Source organism: Engystomops pustulosus, chromosome 10 (assembly GCF_040894005.1).
Source record: "Engystomops pustulosus chromosome 10, aEngPut4.maternal, whole genome shotgun sequence".
NCBI lineage: Eukaryota > Metazoa > Chordata > Amphibia > Anura > Leptodactylidae > Engystomops > Engystomops pustulosus.
The window spans coordinates 34,154,418-34,171,828 of record NC_092420.1 but is presented as its reverse complement, the minus strand read 5'-3'; the positions used below and the strand labels follow the sequence as shown (position 1 = coordinate 34,171,828).

At 40.6% G+C, this 17,411-nt stretch overlaps 1 protein-coding gene across 2 annotated transcripts in view; it reads left to right on the top strand.

Moving 5' to 3' along the window:
* Positions 1-17,411, top strand: part of CACNA1I (calcium voltage-gated channel subunit alpha1 I) — a 510,641-nt gene that overhangs the window by 377,922 nt on the left and 115,308 nt on the right. For both annotated transcript variants that reach the window (XM_072127725.1, XM_072127724.1), the window contains exon 13: positions 257-374. In XM_072127725.1, coding sequence (XP_071983826.1) covers positions 257-374 — 118 coding nt within the window. The remainder of the gene's footprint in view (positions 1-256; positions 375-17,411) is intronic.

The following is a 17,411-nucleotide window of genomic DNA, read 5'->3' as shown; positions in this document are numbered from 1 at the left end:
GTCCAAAATCAGGGTGATTCAGTCGGTGGATTGGAAAGGGAAGGCTCCCCATGCGTTCCGTCCCCGGACGGGGACTTCCTCAGGGGTTGAAGTGCCCTTTGGGTCACCAGACCCCATAAATACCCCCCGTCGTACCTGCATACACCTGCAAACAATCATTGGCGTGTTAGACTTTACTAATGCAGGGTAAATGCAATACATTTTTATTGTATTTTTAAAGGTAGCACTATAACAATGTTTTTTTTTCTTTTTGCAGTATTCTTGGGATGCATATTTTTGGATGTAAATTTAGTCTTAGAACAGACTCTGGAGATACTGTACCTGACCGGAAAAACTTTGACTCTTTACTCTGGGCCATTGTTACAGTCTTTCAGGTTAGTTCCTAGAAATCTGCTGTTGTGATTGCTCTACAAATTCATGTAAAGTATACCATTTCCCACCTCGAGTCAACTACTATTGTTGATCAGAACAACAAATTCTGCAGATCTGAAGCACATCTTTAGTAACCATGATGAAGATGGGCATTAAATATTATAGAAATTAGAATTTTTCCGTAAGGATACAGTATAGTCACAAATTAAAAAAAAAAAACTAAAAAAATTGCTTCTATTGGGAATCAACATATTGCTGGCTCCATTCATTGAAGTTACTTACTGTGTGGCCACCTCTCATGGCTTCAACATTTTCAGCACCATTTTTGCCTACAGTGAGCATGTTTTATGAACTTCAAATGAAAATATACATTTGTAACACTGGAGTTTATGGAATACGTAAAAAGTTCACACCATAATGATATTATTTCATGAAAGAAGAGCATTACAGTAGTAATTGCAATAGTGTTTTTATTATCACAAACATTTAATTGAAATCAAAGCCAATAATGGCGAGTTTATTACACAAAATTTAAGGATCAGTTACAGCTTGGCAATGATGTTTAATGCTGTTTACAAGTTGAGTCTGCTAAGGCATTGCCTTCGAATCTTCTTGAAGGTTGACCCTTATGTCACTGAGGTTATGGCTTACAATATTACACGCCTCTACAAGGCAAATCAGCTATTCCCATAGATTTGAAATGTGATTTAGATCTGGAGAAAGTGTAGGCCACTTCATTGGAGATATCCCAGTTTCCAGGACCTGTTCCCTGATGATGCAACCCTGGTGAGCTGGAGCAATGTTGTCCATGAGGTGCTTGGACAAACTCTAACACAAACAATACTGATGCATAACCACATGACAACTCAAATATCTTTAGTGACCATAATTTCTACTCAATGTGAAACAACACTGAGACCCACTTTTCCTTTTTCCAGCATGCATGTTCCCTGGCCCATGCAAGACGATAACGCCTGTGCCTGGTGGCGTCCCACCTCCCTAAAATGTGTATGGGGTTGTGTAGCATTCATTATATGGTTCTGCAGGTTTAATTGGTCCCAATAAAATGGCCATCAGTGTGATATTGATGTAATTATATAGCTTTGTGTTCAAACATCTTTTCACCTTTTTGGCTGACATTAATGGACAAATCTTTTTTCGGTCATATTTAATCAGAAAACCAGTGTACAAAGCAGGAAGACGTTGCAATTTCTGGCCATTTTTACATCCCCCACCCCCACCATGAGCTTGAAGGGGCAGTACACTCTGACCTTGGGTAATGGAGACTCTTAATATATCTGGTATCAGTAGGGGAAGATCAAGACTGGTGCCCGATGGGGGAGATTTATTAATGTGTAAGATTTTAGACCAATACAGAGTAGGACTAGACAGTTCGCTGCTGAAGCAAATTACTCATTGTGTCTGAATCTGGATAATTAATCTGGTGTAAGCCTGGCGAGTTGTACTGTGCACCTCCTGTTAGTCGGTCTATTGGATGTGCCACAAAATGGAACTTTCTGGCACATGGACACACCCGCTTTGAAGTGGACAATCTCCCTTTTGTAACAAGTCAGAAAAAACTGCCTAACGATGGTGTTAAACCCTCAATAAATGTGGTGTTTAAGGCTTTAAACAACATATCATTTGGACAAATTTGTGCAAAAGATAAACTGCTTTTCAAACCATGCCCTTTTCTGATGAGCCACACCACTGTTCACCTTAACCATACCTTCTTGATGAACTGTCCAAAAAATGGTGTTATATCCTTAAAGGACACCTGTCATCAGGTCTGTGTCACTAGTCCTGTCACTACTACCTGTTGGAGCATCTCACAAGGATCCCATCCCAGTTTTTATCTAGTCAATTCATACATTAATCATTGTAAAATCATCTTTTCTTTATTATGTAAATGAGGCTGGTCACATGGTCAGAGGCAGTGATGTCACCCCTGTTACCCCTCCCCTCTCCTCTCCCTGCTCAGGTCTGTGTGTAATATATAGTAAAGCATTGCTAGTGTGTGTGCTGTATCTGCTGACATGCTGCATCCTCCTAATACACAGAGACACAGACATCAGCCACACAAGTACCTGACATGTTCTGCTATAACATGGCTGCAGCCTGGAGCTGTTGTATCTCTCTTATACACACACAGGCTGCAGGGGGTGTGGCCAGCAGCAAGCACATGGAGGAGCCATTACACCATTATACCTCACATCATTATACATCACATCATTGTAGAGGCTGTCAGTCAAGCACTGGGGGTGTGGCTGTACCTCCCACTCATGAATAAGGTGGACAGCTTGAATATGCTAATGACTCATTGGACATTTCACAGGTCATTTGCATACAGCTTTAGGACCTCATTTCTTAGGTTTACAGGCATGTAGAGGGACAATGAAGGGATAGAGGCAATGCTCTCCAATGGCAGTTTATGAAAATCTATTTAGATTAGGGGGGTTATTTTGCATGACGGGTTCTCTTTAAAGGAAATCTACCATCAAAATCAAGCACGGATTAACCAGGAACACTTATGCATAGATCCAAGCATTGTGAATGTGGTAATCTTCTTACATTTGTTATCCTTGACCTTCTTCCTTCCAAAATCAACTTTTAAAATTATACTAATGAGCCAGAAGGGCTCTGCGGTGTTACCAGGGTCCCTCTGCTCTGCAGATTCACAGACTGTCCCCCCTCTGCGACTGCTCAGTACTTCCCCCTACCTCTGCCTGATGTAATCCTACTGCAGCAGAGGACGTTTAAGCACATACTGGAGAAAGTGTTCTTTGAACACTGTAGCAGCCGGCGAATCAGCAGCGCGGAGGTTCTCTGGGAACCTCCTCAGTAGCCCTTCTGGCTCTCATAATTTTAAAAGTTGAATTTAAAAGGAGGCCATGGATAACAAACATAAGAGCCCCTGGTTTGTTGATGCTTGATTTAAATTTACTTTAAAGGGCATCTACCACCAGGATGAAAGACTGTATGCAAATGTGCCTGAGGGGCTCCAGGCTCCATTAACGTCTATGGACCCTGAGCTCCTCAGGCTTATTTGCATACAGTCCTTCATCTTGGTTTTAGATGCCCTTTAGGGCCTGGCCCTTCTTTATTTGTGCATCTTTATTTTGATTCCCTTTCTTCCATAACATTTTTATTTCTCTCTTTAACTTCTTTTATCTTTGAGACAAATTGTACTACCTGGTTTATTTAATTTTCTACAGTATGTACCAGGAAGCAGTACAAAAAAACCCAGTTGCACCATATTCTTAGGAGCTTTGTATTTATGGCATTTAATATGAGATCCAAATGGCACCTCCCCTTTATTGTTTGGGCCTGTATGATCACGGAGATACCACATTTATATTGTTTCTGCTTAAATTTTTTTAAAAAGTTTCCTGCATTGCAATTTTCTGAGCTGCCATGTACAGAGCTGGGTAAGGTGTCACTTTTTGTCCAACGAGCTGTCATTTTTAGTTTCACCATTTTGGTGAGTTTAGATCACTTTTTATTCATATTTATATACACTCACCAGCCACTTTATTAGGTACACCTGTCCAACTGCTCGTTAACACTTAATTTCCAATCAGCCAATCACATGGCGGCAACTCATTGCATTTAGGCATGTAGACATGGTCAAGACAATCTCCTGCAGTTCAAACCGAGCATCAGTATGGGGAAGAAAGGTGATTTGAGTGCCTTTGAACGTGGCATGGTTGTTGGTGCCAGAGGGGCTGGTCTGAGTATTTCAGAAACTGCTGATCTACTGGGATTTTCACGCACAACCATCTCTAGGGTTTACAGAGAATGGTCAGAGGAGAATGGGCAGACTGGTTTGAGCTGATAGAAAGGCAACAGTGACTCAAATCGCCACCCGTTACAACCAAGGTAGGCAGAAGAGCATCTCTGAACGCACAGTACATCGAACTTTGAGGCAGATGGGCTACAGCAGCAGAAGACCACACCGGGTGCCACTCCTTTCAGCTAAGAACAGGAAACTGAGGCTACAATTTGCACAAGCTCATCGAAATTGGACAGTAGAAGATTGGAAAAACGTTGCCTGGTCTGATGAGTCTCGATTTCTGCTGCGACATTCGGATGGTAGGGTCAGAATTTGGCGTCAACAACATGAAAGCATGGATCCATCCTGCCTTGTATCAACGGTTCAGGCTGGTGGTGGTGGTGTCATGGTGTGGGGAATATTTTCTTGGCACTCTTTTGGCCCCTTGGTACCAATTGAGCATCATTGCAACGCCACAGCCTGAGTATTGTTGCTGACCATGTCCATCCTTTTATGACCACAATGTACCCAACATCTGATGGCTACTTTCAGCAGGATAATGCACCATGTCATAAAGCTGGAATCATCTCTGACTGGTTTCTTGAACATGACAATGAGTTCACTGTACTCAAATGGCCTCCACAGTCACCAGATCTCAATCCAATAGAGCATCTTTGGGATGTGGTGGAACGGGAGATTCGCATCATGGATGTGCAGCCGACAAATCTGCGGCAACTGTGTGATGCCATCATGTCAATATGGACCAAAATCTCTGAGGAATGCTTCCAGCACCTTGTTGAATCTATGCCACGAAGAATTGAAGCAGTTCTGAAGGCAAAAGGGGGTCCAACCCGTTACTAGCATGGTGTACCTAATAAAGTGGCCGGTGAGTGTATATGTATGTAGAATGGTTAAAAAGTGACAATCTGAATATTTAAAAGTTTCTTTTTTTTTTTACCACAGGGAATAATAATTTCTATATTTTAACAGAACAGGCATTTTGGGACATGGCAATACAATACATAACATGTTCATGATTATGTTTGTTTATTTATATTTATTTACAAGTGATAGGAGGTGATTTGCCACTTTAGGCTATTTTATTTTTTAATTTTTTTACAATGTTTTAGGTCTAGGGTAAATAAACTCCAGGGGGTCAGAAATCTGATACAATAAACTGCAATACTCTTCCAGCACGTTTTTTTTACTGACCTGACTATTAAAGCCATGAAATCCTCTTTAAGGTATAACGCAGAAAACACCCACTGTTACATTTGGGTCTTCCCCAGTTCATATGGTCATGCTGAATTTTTCTGGTTTACTTCAGTTGGCAGTCTGAACACTGCTCTAGTAGCTGGGCTGCTGATTGAATCTACCACACCTAACTCTTTGCTAGCTTTGCCCTGGTCCAGCAAGGGTTAATATGCTCAGACTCACAGGGTTCTGCCCCATTCACCTGAAGCACATGACCTACTCTAAAAACAACCCTGTGGAGCACATGTCTCATAGCTTTTCAGCTGCCACTTTTTCAAGTTTCCTGAAGTTGTCCTACTAAATCATTGCAATGTATCTTAAGTTTTTCCCTTGATACGTGTGATGAGTTGCCTGTTTAGTCTCACTATTGTGACTTTTTGTGCTGTCAGATATTTTAGTCCCAAAGTGTAGCTCCTAAAAGTAAGTCTGGGTCTAGCATGCTCTGTTTTGGAATTTATTAGGTGAAAGAATGGGACAATTTCCGAGCCCAAAAGTCTCACAAGTTGAACAAACATCTGGGCTATAAAGATAAATCCGGCCATTGCATTACATCCCGGAGGCAGCTGACTTTGGTGCGCTGCTTGATCCTGCACCTAAAATGTTGAAAACGCAAAAAGTCTCACAAAAAGTTGCACAAAAAAAGGAAAAAGAAAGCAATAGGAGTGATACATGTCCCCCCAGTGTGTGCTATCCTCTGGGCTGGTTATATTTTTTTGCTAGCTCTATTGCTCGTGCTTTATAGCTTTACTGCTGCATGTCTAGATTCCTAGATTTGGTCCCTGTACTGTTACTAATTGTGTATGCAATTCTGTACCTTGCTATCTCAGGTGTGACCCGGTTTGTTCACCACCCTTAGGCCGCGGTCACACGTACCGCTAGGCGTCCGTCATAACGCGACGCTAGCGCACAGGGGAAGGTTTCTCTGGAAACGCATGTGCGTTCTGGCCGAGGACCTCCCCCTGGGAGTTACTGGGAAGCTTGTGTGGGATTTGGTGCACCCACTTCTGGATAAGGCCTCTTCCACACTAGCGAGTGTGATGCGATGAACTTGCATCACACTCGCAACGCAAGCTGCCGGGAATGCACGGCCCGAACCCTGCACCGCGGGAGTGAACTGACATGCTGAGTTCACTCCCGCGGTGCAGCGTTCGGGCCGTGCGTTCCCGGCAGCTTGCGTTGCGAGTGTGATGCGAGTTCATCGCATCACACTCGCTAGTGTGGAAGGGGCCTAAGGGTAACCACAGAGGTACTGTAGCATATGGCATTGTGCGCAAAAACCATAGAGGATCCCCTGTTGGGCAGCAACTCAGATGCCATCTTACATCAAAGCACTCAACAATCAGAACATGATGTTGATCAACTATGGTCAATGACAAAACTTGTTCTGACCACAATTCATGGGGACTCCAGCACCCTTAACCCTGTATGAGCCCCCAGGCCAGACTGCATCCTGTCTTACAATAAACACATGGGGTTAATCTGTCAGATTATGTGCTGAAGCAGTACAGTGCCCCACAGAAAACAATGATATGGTACAAAACACTGGCTGTGTACATTGTATAGGTGCCCCCGTACAACTCTTACGTGCTGTTCCAATATGCAGACCATGCTGTATCATTCCTCCATTTTCAAAAGCTAATCCCTCTGGATTAGATGTCCCCTGTGTTGTGCAAGGGCAACATTTTCCTGGTGAAGTCCCCCAGACTGCTACCAAAGGAAGGACTCAAAAAGATGTTCCAAAAGAGAGGTTATGAAGGACACTATATATCTTTGTGAGAACTGCCCTGACAAACCTGGCCTCTGCATGAAAGAGTGCTTTAGGTCATACCGTATAACTCCTGAATAATAAAATGTAAGAAGGTACCCTGGTATATTCCTCTACCTATGCCTAACTTTTGTTGTGAATTCATTGCGATAAAATTAATTATTATAACCAAAATGCTCCCTATAGCCCTTGATGATTTCCTTTAGGGGTGTATTTTGCTAACTAGGGTCACTTGGTTTTATTTTTTTTTTAGGTTTTCTATTTCTCCTCCAATCTCTGAAATTGTTAGCACATCCTTTGTAATTCTCCTAATTCTGCTCAAATACACATGGAGCAATATGATTGTGGAGCCCTGTTGTGTTTTCTGGCCAGTGTTTAGGATTACATGTTGCTTTCCACCTTAGGAAACATGGCTGCCTAATCAGAGACCTGACATTTCATAGGGGCATAAACTGGGCATCACATAATGGCCACCAAACTTTACAAAATTAATTGCAATTTCTATCTTGGGCATCCATTGCACATCATATTTGAAAAACCTCCTGTATGTTCAAAATGCTCACCATACCACCTTGCTAAATTCTCCAAGGGATGCGCTTTCCAAAATTGGGGTCACTTTTTGGGTACTACTCTGTTTTCTACTACTAGGGCTCTCCAAATGCATCCTGACACATGTAAAGGATTTCTGGCTCATACAACATTTTATATACACATCTGGGGTCATTCTACACCTGGGAGAAATAGTCTTTCACATTTTGGGAGGTTGTTTCATATATTATCCCTTATTGCTTAGAAAACTTAGGGGTAAAAGTGAAATTTTCACTTTTTTTCCTTTTTGGGGCCTAATTTGATCATACATCTGTAGGGGCAAATACTCATATTACACCTAGCTGAATTCTCCAAGGGGTGTACTTTTCAAAATGTTGTCACTTATAAGGGTTCTCCTCTGTTTTGGTAACACTAGGGCTTTAAAAATGCATCCTGACACGTGTAAAAGATTTCTTCCAAATTTGGCTTCCAAAAGATAAACATCCCCCCTTTTCCCTGTACTGTGTACATTTTATATACACACTTGGGACAATTTTATATTAAGGAGAAATAGTTTTACAAATTTTAGGGGGTTTTGTTTCATCTTTTATCCCTTGTGGCTCAAACAAATTTGGGGTAAAAGTGGCTTTTCTGGGAAAATTTTCACCGTTTTCCTTTTTGGGGCCTAATTGAATTATACACCTGTAGGGGCAAATACACATATTACACTTTGCTAAATTCCCCAAGTGGTTTACTTTACACAATTATGTGACTTGTTGAGGTTCTCCTCTGTTTTGGTGCCACTAGGGCTCTCCAAATGCATCCTGACACGTAAAAAAAAGCCATTTTTGTCCTCAAAAAACGGTACAACGTTCCTTCTCTTCCAAGTTCCACCCTGTGCACAGTGACAAAATGGGCATTGGCATATTCAGGAGGAATTGCACCAAACATTTTGAGATGCATTTTCCTTTTTAACCCCTTGTGAAGGCACAAATTTTAGTGTTCAATGAAGATATTGTTTAAAAAAATGCAGATAAGATACACATAAATGTGACAAATAATGTGGGAAAGTAAGGCCATGCCCACTTGCGGTAAAAAAAGACAGAGGAGTCGGGATAGTCGGAAACATCTGTTCTTTCTGGCGCAAACTCATTGTAAATGATCAGCAACAATTCTGCACCCAAAAACACGAAGGATCCCGGCATTTTTTAGGCGCAGATATGATAATACATGTCCCCTAATGCGTCACAAAAAACTATCTCAAAATCACCCGGATATATTAATGTATTTCAAAGTTATTATCAAATAAAGTGATATATCATATTTTACAAAAAAGGGTCGTGTCAGGAAGGTGCAAAATGGCCAAGTCATTAACCCCTTAAGGACGCAGGGTTTTACGGCTCATTTCTCGCTCTCCAACTTCAAAAATCCATAACTTTTTCATTTTTACGTGTACAGACCTGTGTGAGGGCTTATTTTGTGCGTAACAAATTTTACTTTCCCGTAATGTTATTTATTTTAACATGCCGTGTACTGCGAAGCTGAAAAAAAATTCCAAATGTGGAAAAATTGAGCCTCACGTTCTTGTGGGCTCAGTTTTTACGACTTTCACGCTTCGCTCCAAATAACATGCCTACTTTATTCTTTGGTTCGGTGCATTTGCGGTGATACCAAATTTATATAGGTTTTATTGTGTTTTAATACATTTTCAAAAATTAAATGAATGTGTACAAAAAAGAAAAAAATTTTCATAATTTGGCGCACGGAGATGTGTGAGGGGTCATTTTTTGCGAAATGAGGTGACGTTTTCAATGCTACCATTTTGAGGTCTGTGCGACATTTTGATCATTTTTTATTTAATTTTTTATGTTATGTAAAAAGGTGTAAAAGTCGCATTTCGGACATTTGGGCGCCATTTCCCGTCTCGGAGGGCACCACCGTCCGTAACCGTTTTTATATTTTGATAGATCTGGCATTTTGGGACGCGGCGATACCTAATATGTTTGTGATTTTTACTGTTTATTATGTTTTATATCCGTTCTAGGGAAAGGGGGGTGATTTGAATTTTTAATATTTTATTAACTTTTTTTTTTCTTTTTTTTCCACTATTTTTTAGACCATCTAGGGTACATTAACCCTAGATGGTCAGATCGCTCCTACCATATACTGCAATACTTCTGTATTGCAATATATGGCATTTTTGCAGGTCATACATTACAATGAGCCACTGGCTCATTGTAACGAACCTGCATAAGCCATGTAGCCTCGTGTCAAAAGAAGACCCGAGGCTACCATGGTAACCGATCGACGCCCCCGATGACGTTCGGGGGCGCGGTGATCGTAAAAAAGATCGTAAAAAAGATGGTTAATAGCTGCGATCGGTGCAAGCACCGACCACGGTTATTAGCGGTGGGGGTTTTCTGCAAAATGCAATAACCCCCACCTTTGTATGAAGAGGACTCAGCCCGTGAGCCCTCTTCATACATCCCTTATACCTCTGCGCCGTAGCGTTAAGGGGATAAAGGCATATTCCGACCAAGACAAGTTTCTTAAATATAAACAGGTTAACAAAATAACACATTCTTTAATTCACTGTTATTAACAAAAATACAGCATTTCACATATATAAGTCCAACATGTATCTATTAGTCCTGGTGTACACAATTTCATTTGTCCTTGGTTTCCAACACTATCTTCTGACTTGGGGTCGGGGAAGCTTGTTCTACTCTCTGACGCTGCATGTACTCCTCTCTGCCTCTGGCCCCCACCCTTGCATTCCAGAACGAGCTCACAGATACTCACTTACTGCCTGCAGACAGATCACATCACAGCACATTGTGCGGAGAGAAAAACCAAAAGCTCCAGGCAGATAAGTTCTTTATCTGGGGAGGCAGGCACAGCAGATGTGATAGTGTGAGAGCAGATATGTAGCAGTCATGACAGAGTGTTATTGTGTGTAATAAACATGTCATGAATCTCATCATCTCTCATCTGTCTAATCTCTCTCTCTTTCAATGTGTCAGATAATAGTACAAAGTTCAGGAGGTAAATAAACATGTATATAAACCTTGTACCCTGATAATTTTACCACATTTTCAGCTCGGAAACATCTGTTCTTTCTGGCGCAAACTCATTGTAAATGATCAGCAACAATTCTGCACCCAAAAACACGAAGGATCCCGGCATTTTTTAGGCGCAGATATGATAATACATGTCCCCTAATGCGTCACAAAAAACTATCTCAAAATCACCCGGATATATTAATGTATTTCAAAGTTATTATCAAATAAAGTGATATATCATATTTTACAAAAAAGGGTCGTGTCAGGAAGGTGCAAAATGGCCAAGTCATTAACCCCTTAAGGACGCAGGGTTTTACGGCTCATTTCTCGCTCTCCAAATTCAAAAATCCATAACTTTTTCATTTTTACGTGTACAGACCTGTGTGAGGGCTTATTTTGTGCGTAACAAATTTTACTTTCCCGTAATGTTATTTATTTTAACATGCCGTGTACTGCGAAGCTGAAAAAAAATTCCAAATGTGGAAAAATTGAGCCTCACGTTCTTGTGGGCTCAGTTTTTACGACTTTCACTCTTCGCTCCAAATAACATGCCTACTTTATTCTTTGGTTCGGTGCGATTGCGGTGATACCAAATTTATATAGGTTTTATTGTGTTTTAATACATTTTCAAAAATTAAATGAATGTGTACAAAAAAGAAAAAAATTTTCATAATTTGGCGCACGGAGATGTGTGAGGGGTCATTTTTTGCGAAATGAGGTGACGTTTTCAATGCTACCATTTTGAGGTCTGTGCGACATTTTGATCATTTTTTATTTAATTTTTTATGTTATGTAAAAAGGTGTAAAAGTCGCATTTCGGACATTTGGGCGCCATTTCCCGTCTCGGAGGTCACCACCGTCCGTAACCGTTTTTATATTTTGATAGATCTGGCATTTTGGGACGCGGCGATACCTAATATGTTTGTGATTTTTACTGTTTATTATGTTTTATATCCGTTCTAGGGAAAGGGGGGTGATTTGAATTTTTAATATTTTATTAACTTTTTTTTTTCTTTTTTTTCCACTATTTTTTAGACCATCTAGGGTACATTAACCCTAGATGGTCAGATCGCTCCTACCATATACTGCAATACTTCTGTATTGCAATATATGGCATTTTTGCAGGTCATACATTACAATGAGCCACTGGCTCATTGTAACGAACCTGCATAAGCCATGTAGCCTCGTGTCAAAAGAAGACCCGAGGCTACCATGGTAACCGATCGACGCCCCCGATGACGTTCGGGGGCGCGGTGATCGTAAAAAAGATCGTAAAAAAAGATGGTTAATAGCTGCGATCGGTGCAAGCACCGACCACGGTTATTAGCGGTGGGGGTTTTCTGCAAAATGCAATAACCCCCACCTTTGTATGAAGAGGACTCAGCCCGTGAGCCCTCTTCATACATCCCTTATACCTCTGCGCCGTAGCGTTAAGGGGATAAAGGCATATTCCGACCAAGACAAGTTTCTTAAATATAAACAGGTTAACAAAATAACACATTCTTTAATTCACTGTTATTAACAAAAATACAGCATTTCACATATATAAGTCCAACATGTATCTATTAGTCCTGGTGTACACAATTTCATTTGTCCTTGGTTTCCAACACTATCTTCTGACTTGGGGTCGGGGAAGCTTGTTCTACTCTCTGACGCTGCATGTACTCCTCTCTGCCTCTGGCCCCCACCCTTGCATTCCAGAACGAGCTCACAGATACTCACTTACTGCCTGCAGACAGATCACATCACAGCACATTGTGCGGAGAGAAAAACCAAAAGCTCCAGGCAGATAAGTTCTTTATCTGGGGAGGCAGGCACAGCAGATGTGATAGTGTGAGAGCAGATATGTAGCAGTCATGACAGAGTGTTATTGTGTGTAATAAACATGTCATGAATCTCATCATCTCTCATCTGTCTAATCTCTCTCTCTTTCAATGTGTCAGATAATAGTACAAAGTTCAGGAGGTAAATAAACATGTATATAAACCTTGTACCCTGATAATCTTACCACATTTTCAGCTCACAGAACTAGATAGATCATAATGTGTCTGCTTAGAGAGGCCCTGCCCACTCTTTTGGAATTTTACACTGACCTTCACTGAATGATTGGAGGTACAACACCAATAAAACTGAGTAAAATTGTAAAGTCAAGGGTTAAAATAATCTTTATTTTGTTAAAATCACTAGGGGATATTGAGATTTGAGGATTTTCTTTCATGGGAAAACCCCTTTAAAAGGTTAAGTTAGAGAACCCTTTGAAATTATTATTGTATGCAATAAGTACAGTGTAAATCATCACAATTTGAAATGTAATATTCCTACTTAGCTGGGAAAAGGAGGTGCAATCCAAAATATACTTTTAGTCCACAAATCTTTGATTAACCCCTTAATGCTAAGCATCCGATATATCGGACGCTGAGCCGATGCCGGTTCAGCTCAAGATCTGAGCCGAACCAGCATCGGGAAACACGGGGTGCCAGCTGTAACTAATACACGGGGTGCCGGCACTCGGGTTAACCCGAGGGATTTAACTTGGCTTCTGAGGGGGTCTTTCCCCACGATCGCCCCCCCCCTCCCCCGAGTCGCTTTTGGGGGCGTCGATCATTGTTATAGCAACTCTGGGGTCCGATCTGGACCCCAGAGTTACCTTCAAGGACTGCCAGTAAGATGGCGTCTGTGACGTCATCTTACTGGCAGAGTGTCAGCTAATACATGATTATTGCAGATGATTGCTTGTTCATGTCCCATGGTGGAAACTGTAAAAAAAAGTGAAAAAAAAATGTTATTCAATAAAAAATAAAGTTAGAAATCAATAAAAATGCCCATAAGCTCCAAAACATATAAAGAGACATATAACGCAAAAAAAGGTCTAAATCATAACAAACGCCACATATATAGTATCACCGCGTACGTAACAACCCGTAGAATAAAAGTAAATCATTATTGAACCCACACAATGAAAGCCGTTAAAAAACTGTTATAAACCCTCCAAAAATTATGATTTTTACCTATTCAATCCCACAAAAATTGCAATAAAAAATGATCAAAAAAACATATGTACTCCACAACATCTCCCGCAAAAAATGAGCCATCAACCAGCTCTGTAGACGGCAATGCAAAAATTTTAGATTTTTTTCCAAGATGCGTTTCAACTGTTCCACTATTGCAGAGGAAAGTCTAATTCTCATGAAAAAGTGGTAAGTTAAAGGCATCTACCACCAGGATGAAGGACTGTATGCAAATGAGCCTGAGGGGCTCATGTGGCCTGGAGCCCCTCAGGCTCATTTGCATACAGTCCTTCATCCTGGTCGTAGAAGTTCTTTAACTGTTGATTTTAGAGCGCAAAACATTAGAAATAAAAAAAATCCTGTTCAAATTTATACATACTAAATTTGTACTGTAGTTTTCATTTTTTTCCTTTCTTAACAGTCAATTTTTATCAGTTTCAACCAATGTATTTACCAAGTTGTTAGATATTAAATGACGTCAACATCCTACACTTCTGACGCCAAGAGCAACTATCAAAGTTGTGCCTGAATTCTCAACCATTTTTAAAATGGTCTACTTGTAATACCATATAAATGCATCTTCTACCTTTCTTCTCTAACTCTAATAGAAAATCATTAAAAATTTGGAATGTACCCAAATCCACTGTCTACCTGACAAGCTGTTTTTCTGTGTCTGTGCTTCTATAACTGTCAGATAATGCATTTTTATACTGCACCATTTATGTGAAATGCTTGAAATTCTGTGCATATTAATAAACGCCTGAGAGGTTTTGAAGTCTACATAAAATCAGGTAGATGTATGGAAGCAGGAGGTGGTTAACAGCCCATGGTAGATAGAATATTGTGTTAATGTGAAGTCACAAGTGCAATAAAGCTGAGGCTCGAATATAAGGAGCTTTGTGCGAGATGATTTACCCCACAAATGAGATTCAGTGAGAAATACTTGTAAAACACAAGATGAAACCAGAAAATTCTAGATATTCTAGCAATAGGAGTGTCGATACTGGAACCAATAACTGACCTCAATGGTGACCAGTCCTCAAATATCATCTGACTGTCTATCCTCAGCAGTCAAGCAATTTCTGAGGCTGGTGATTGGCTGCTGGGGTCACCTGACCCAAAATGTTTTTTCTTCAGGACTAGAAATGGACAGGATCAAGATGTCATTACTGGAACTTACTGCTTGTTTTAACCTTTCTTAAATTAATCCGATAAACTCTCAAAGGGAGTCTACCTAGCTATGTACAAGCTGGTAGATTATAAAGAAATTAACATTTAAAAAAATATAATGGTATTTGAAATTGCTCCTGCACCTGGAGCCATGACCTGTCTCCATGACTACTACTTTACTGTTCCATCCAACTCGTCTAACTGTTTGCTGCTTCCCAGGTCCTCTCACAATGCTTCTTATCTGCTGTCATAGGGCAGATAGCATTGTCTGGTCTCAGCAATTGAAGCATTGCAGATACACCCCACCCTCTGTCTATATCCGGAGGAATGGAGTAGTGAGAGGGGGCCTGGGTGGTGCCAAACAGTTGAAAGAGGGGACGTTGTGGCAGAGTGGTGCTCCAGGAGCTATATCAACACACTGGGTGTACAAATCAGCTCATCTACAGTACATCTTCAAAGTTAATTTTCTTTATAACTCTGGGACTTTCTTGCAGAATAAAGGTATTATCACAGTAGAGAAGGGATGTAAGCCCTAAACTCACCTGCAACCTGCAAACCCTAGTGGTTTGGGATTCTTGGTCAATGTCCGCTGCAATTACTGGGTGAACAGCAAAGATGACAAACACAGAGGGACAAAACAACATAGAAGACAGAACAAGCGATGTGAGGAAAAAGCAGTGAACAAGCAGAGGTCTGATACACAGAAAAGCAAAGCAAGTAGCAGAAATAGTAATTATAGCAAGACACAAGTGTTAAAAGACTGCAGATGAACCAGCATTCTTTGATGGAACTGGGCAGAATAAAAAGGGAATAGTAGACGCCGCCCCTAGCAGCTGACTGGTTGAGTCATCCATCACTCAAGCCACATCTATGGTTTTCAAACACAGGAGCCTGAAACCTGTTCCCATGAAGAATACTGTAGGGCAATACAGTGAGTTCTGACAGGAATGTTTGGGAGGTGGTAGATTAATTTTAATGTCTAGCTTAATGTCATATTTTGCGTTCTATTTTTTAAACTGTATTGAAATGCACAACAAGCTGCATTTTTATATATAGGCGGCTACCACTTTCAGAATAGGATTTAATGTTGATACTGACACTAAACCTGTTCATCCTGCACCAAGTTATGATTATTGCAATATGTGCATGAGCTGCACCTTTCTGTTCAGTTCTGTTCTGTAACAATAATATTCAATCACTTCAGCACTAGTTTTATCCTTGAAGGACAGTGTGATTATATTCTGAGCTCCATTTTCTGGGACCTTCCCCAAAAATAGCTTGTGGGTAAGCAGCTGCAATAAATGGACAATTAGAAAAGCTCAACTGTTTGACACAACCTCTGAAATATTCAAAAACATTCTGTACATGAGTACAACTGCCCAGAAGTAACATGATCTGGGAAACTGATTACAGATTTTGGCTTCAGAACATCTTTCACATCTGGTACCAGGGGATTCAGTAGTAAAAACATCATTGTCTACTGGTAGAATGCCACGTATGAGTCTGGAATATTGAATGTGCACTATAAAACCTAAAGAAATACCTAATCTTTCTATATTTTTCCTATGGTTAGAGAAAAATTGGCATAAGTAATTTCTGAGGATATCGAATACATGAAATCAAAAGCTCTATCAGGACTTCTACAAATGCTAGTGTATTGCCAGATTATTTTCACCTTTCTGCCACTTCCACACCAGGTGGGGTGGGCATGAAGGGGGCGCCATTGGCAGGGGAATGGTCCAGCCTTGGGCATTCCTGTCCCTGACCCTGAGGCAGTGCACTCACTGCACCCAGCAACTTTTCACACGTGGTAGGACCTGGTGTAGAAATAGATCTAGTAGTTCTCTGTGCCAAGAATAAGGCCTTTATTATGTCTGAAACATATAGGTGGGAGGCAGTCATACCACTTGTATTCTATTGGTTTGCTCGAAGATGCTGTTTTTAAAGGAAAGGAATAAAACTTTTATTGGACTTTGCAGCTTTCTTTATTTTCTCTATGATAAACCAGGGGCACTTAATATTAGATCCAGGCACTGTGACTATGGTAGTCTTATATAGTATTTGTTATTTATGGCCTCCTTCCTTCTAAAATCAACTTTTTAAACTTTGCTAATGAGCTAGAATATATATGTGGGGGTTGTCCCTAGAGCCCCTCTGTGCTGTAGCTTCACAAACTATTAAGCAGTGCGTGAGCACTTATCACCTTTTACGGTGTGCTGAAACTTTTTTTTATAAAAATTCTTTTTATAATTTTTCCTTACACAAAGAAATATCAATTGTTTGCTGAAAGTGGACAACCCCTTTAAATGAAAGACCATCCCTTTTGACAACCATACAACAAGTTACTGTATATACCCCAGTATAAACTGAGTTTTTCAGAATAAAGAAATGTGCTGAAAAACCCTAACTGAAAAACCAAAAAGTGTACTCAACTTTTGCCCCTCCCCGTTTCTTCCCTACCTCGGCAGGGGTCCTCTTCC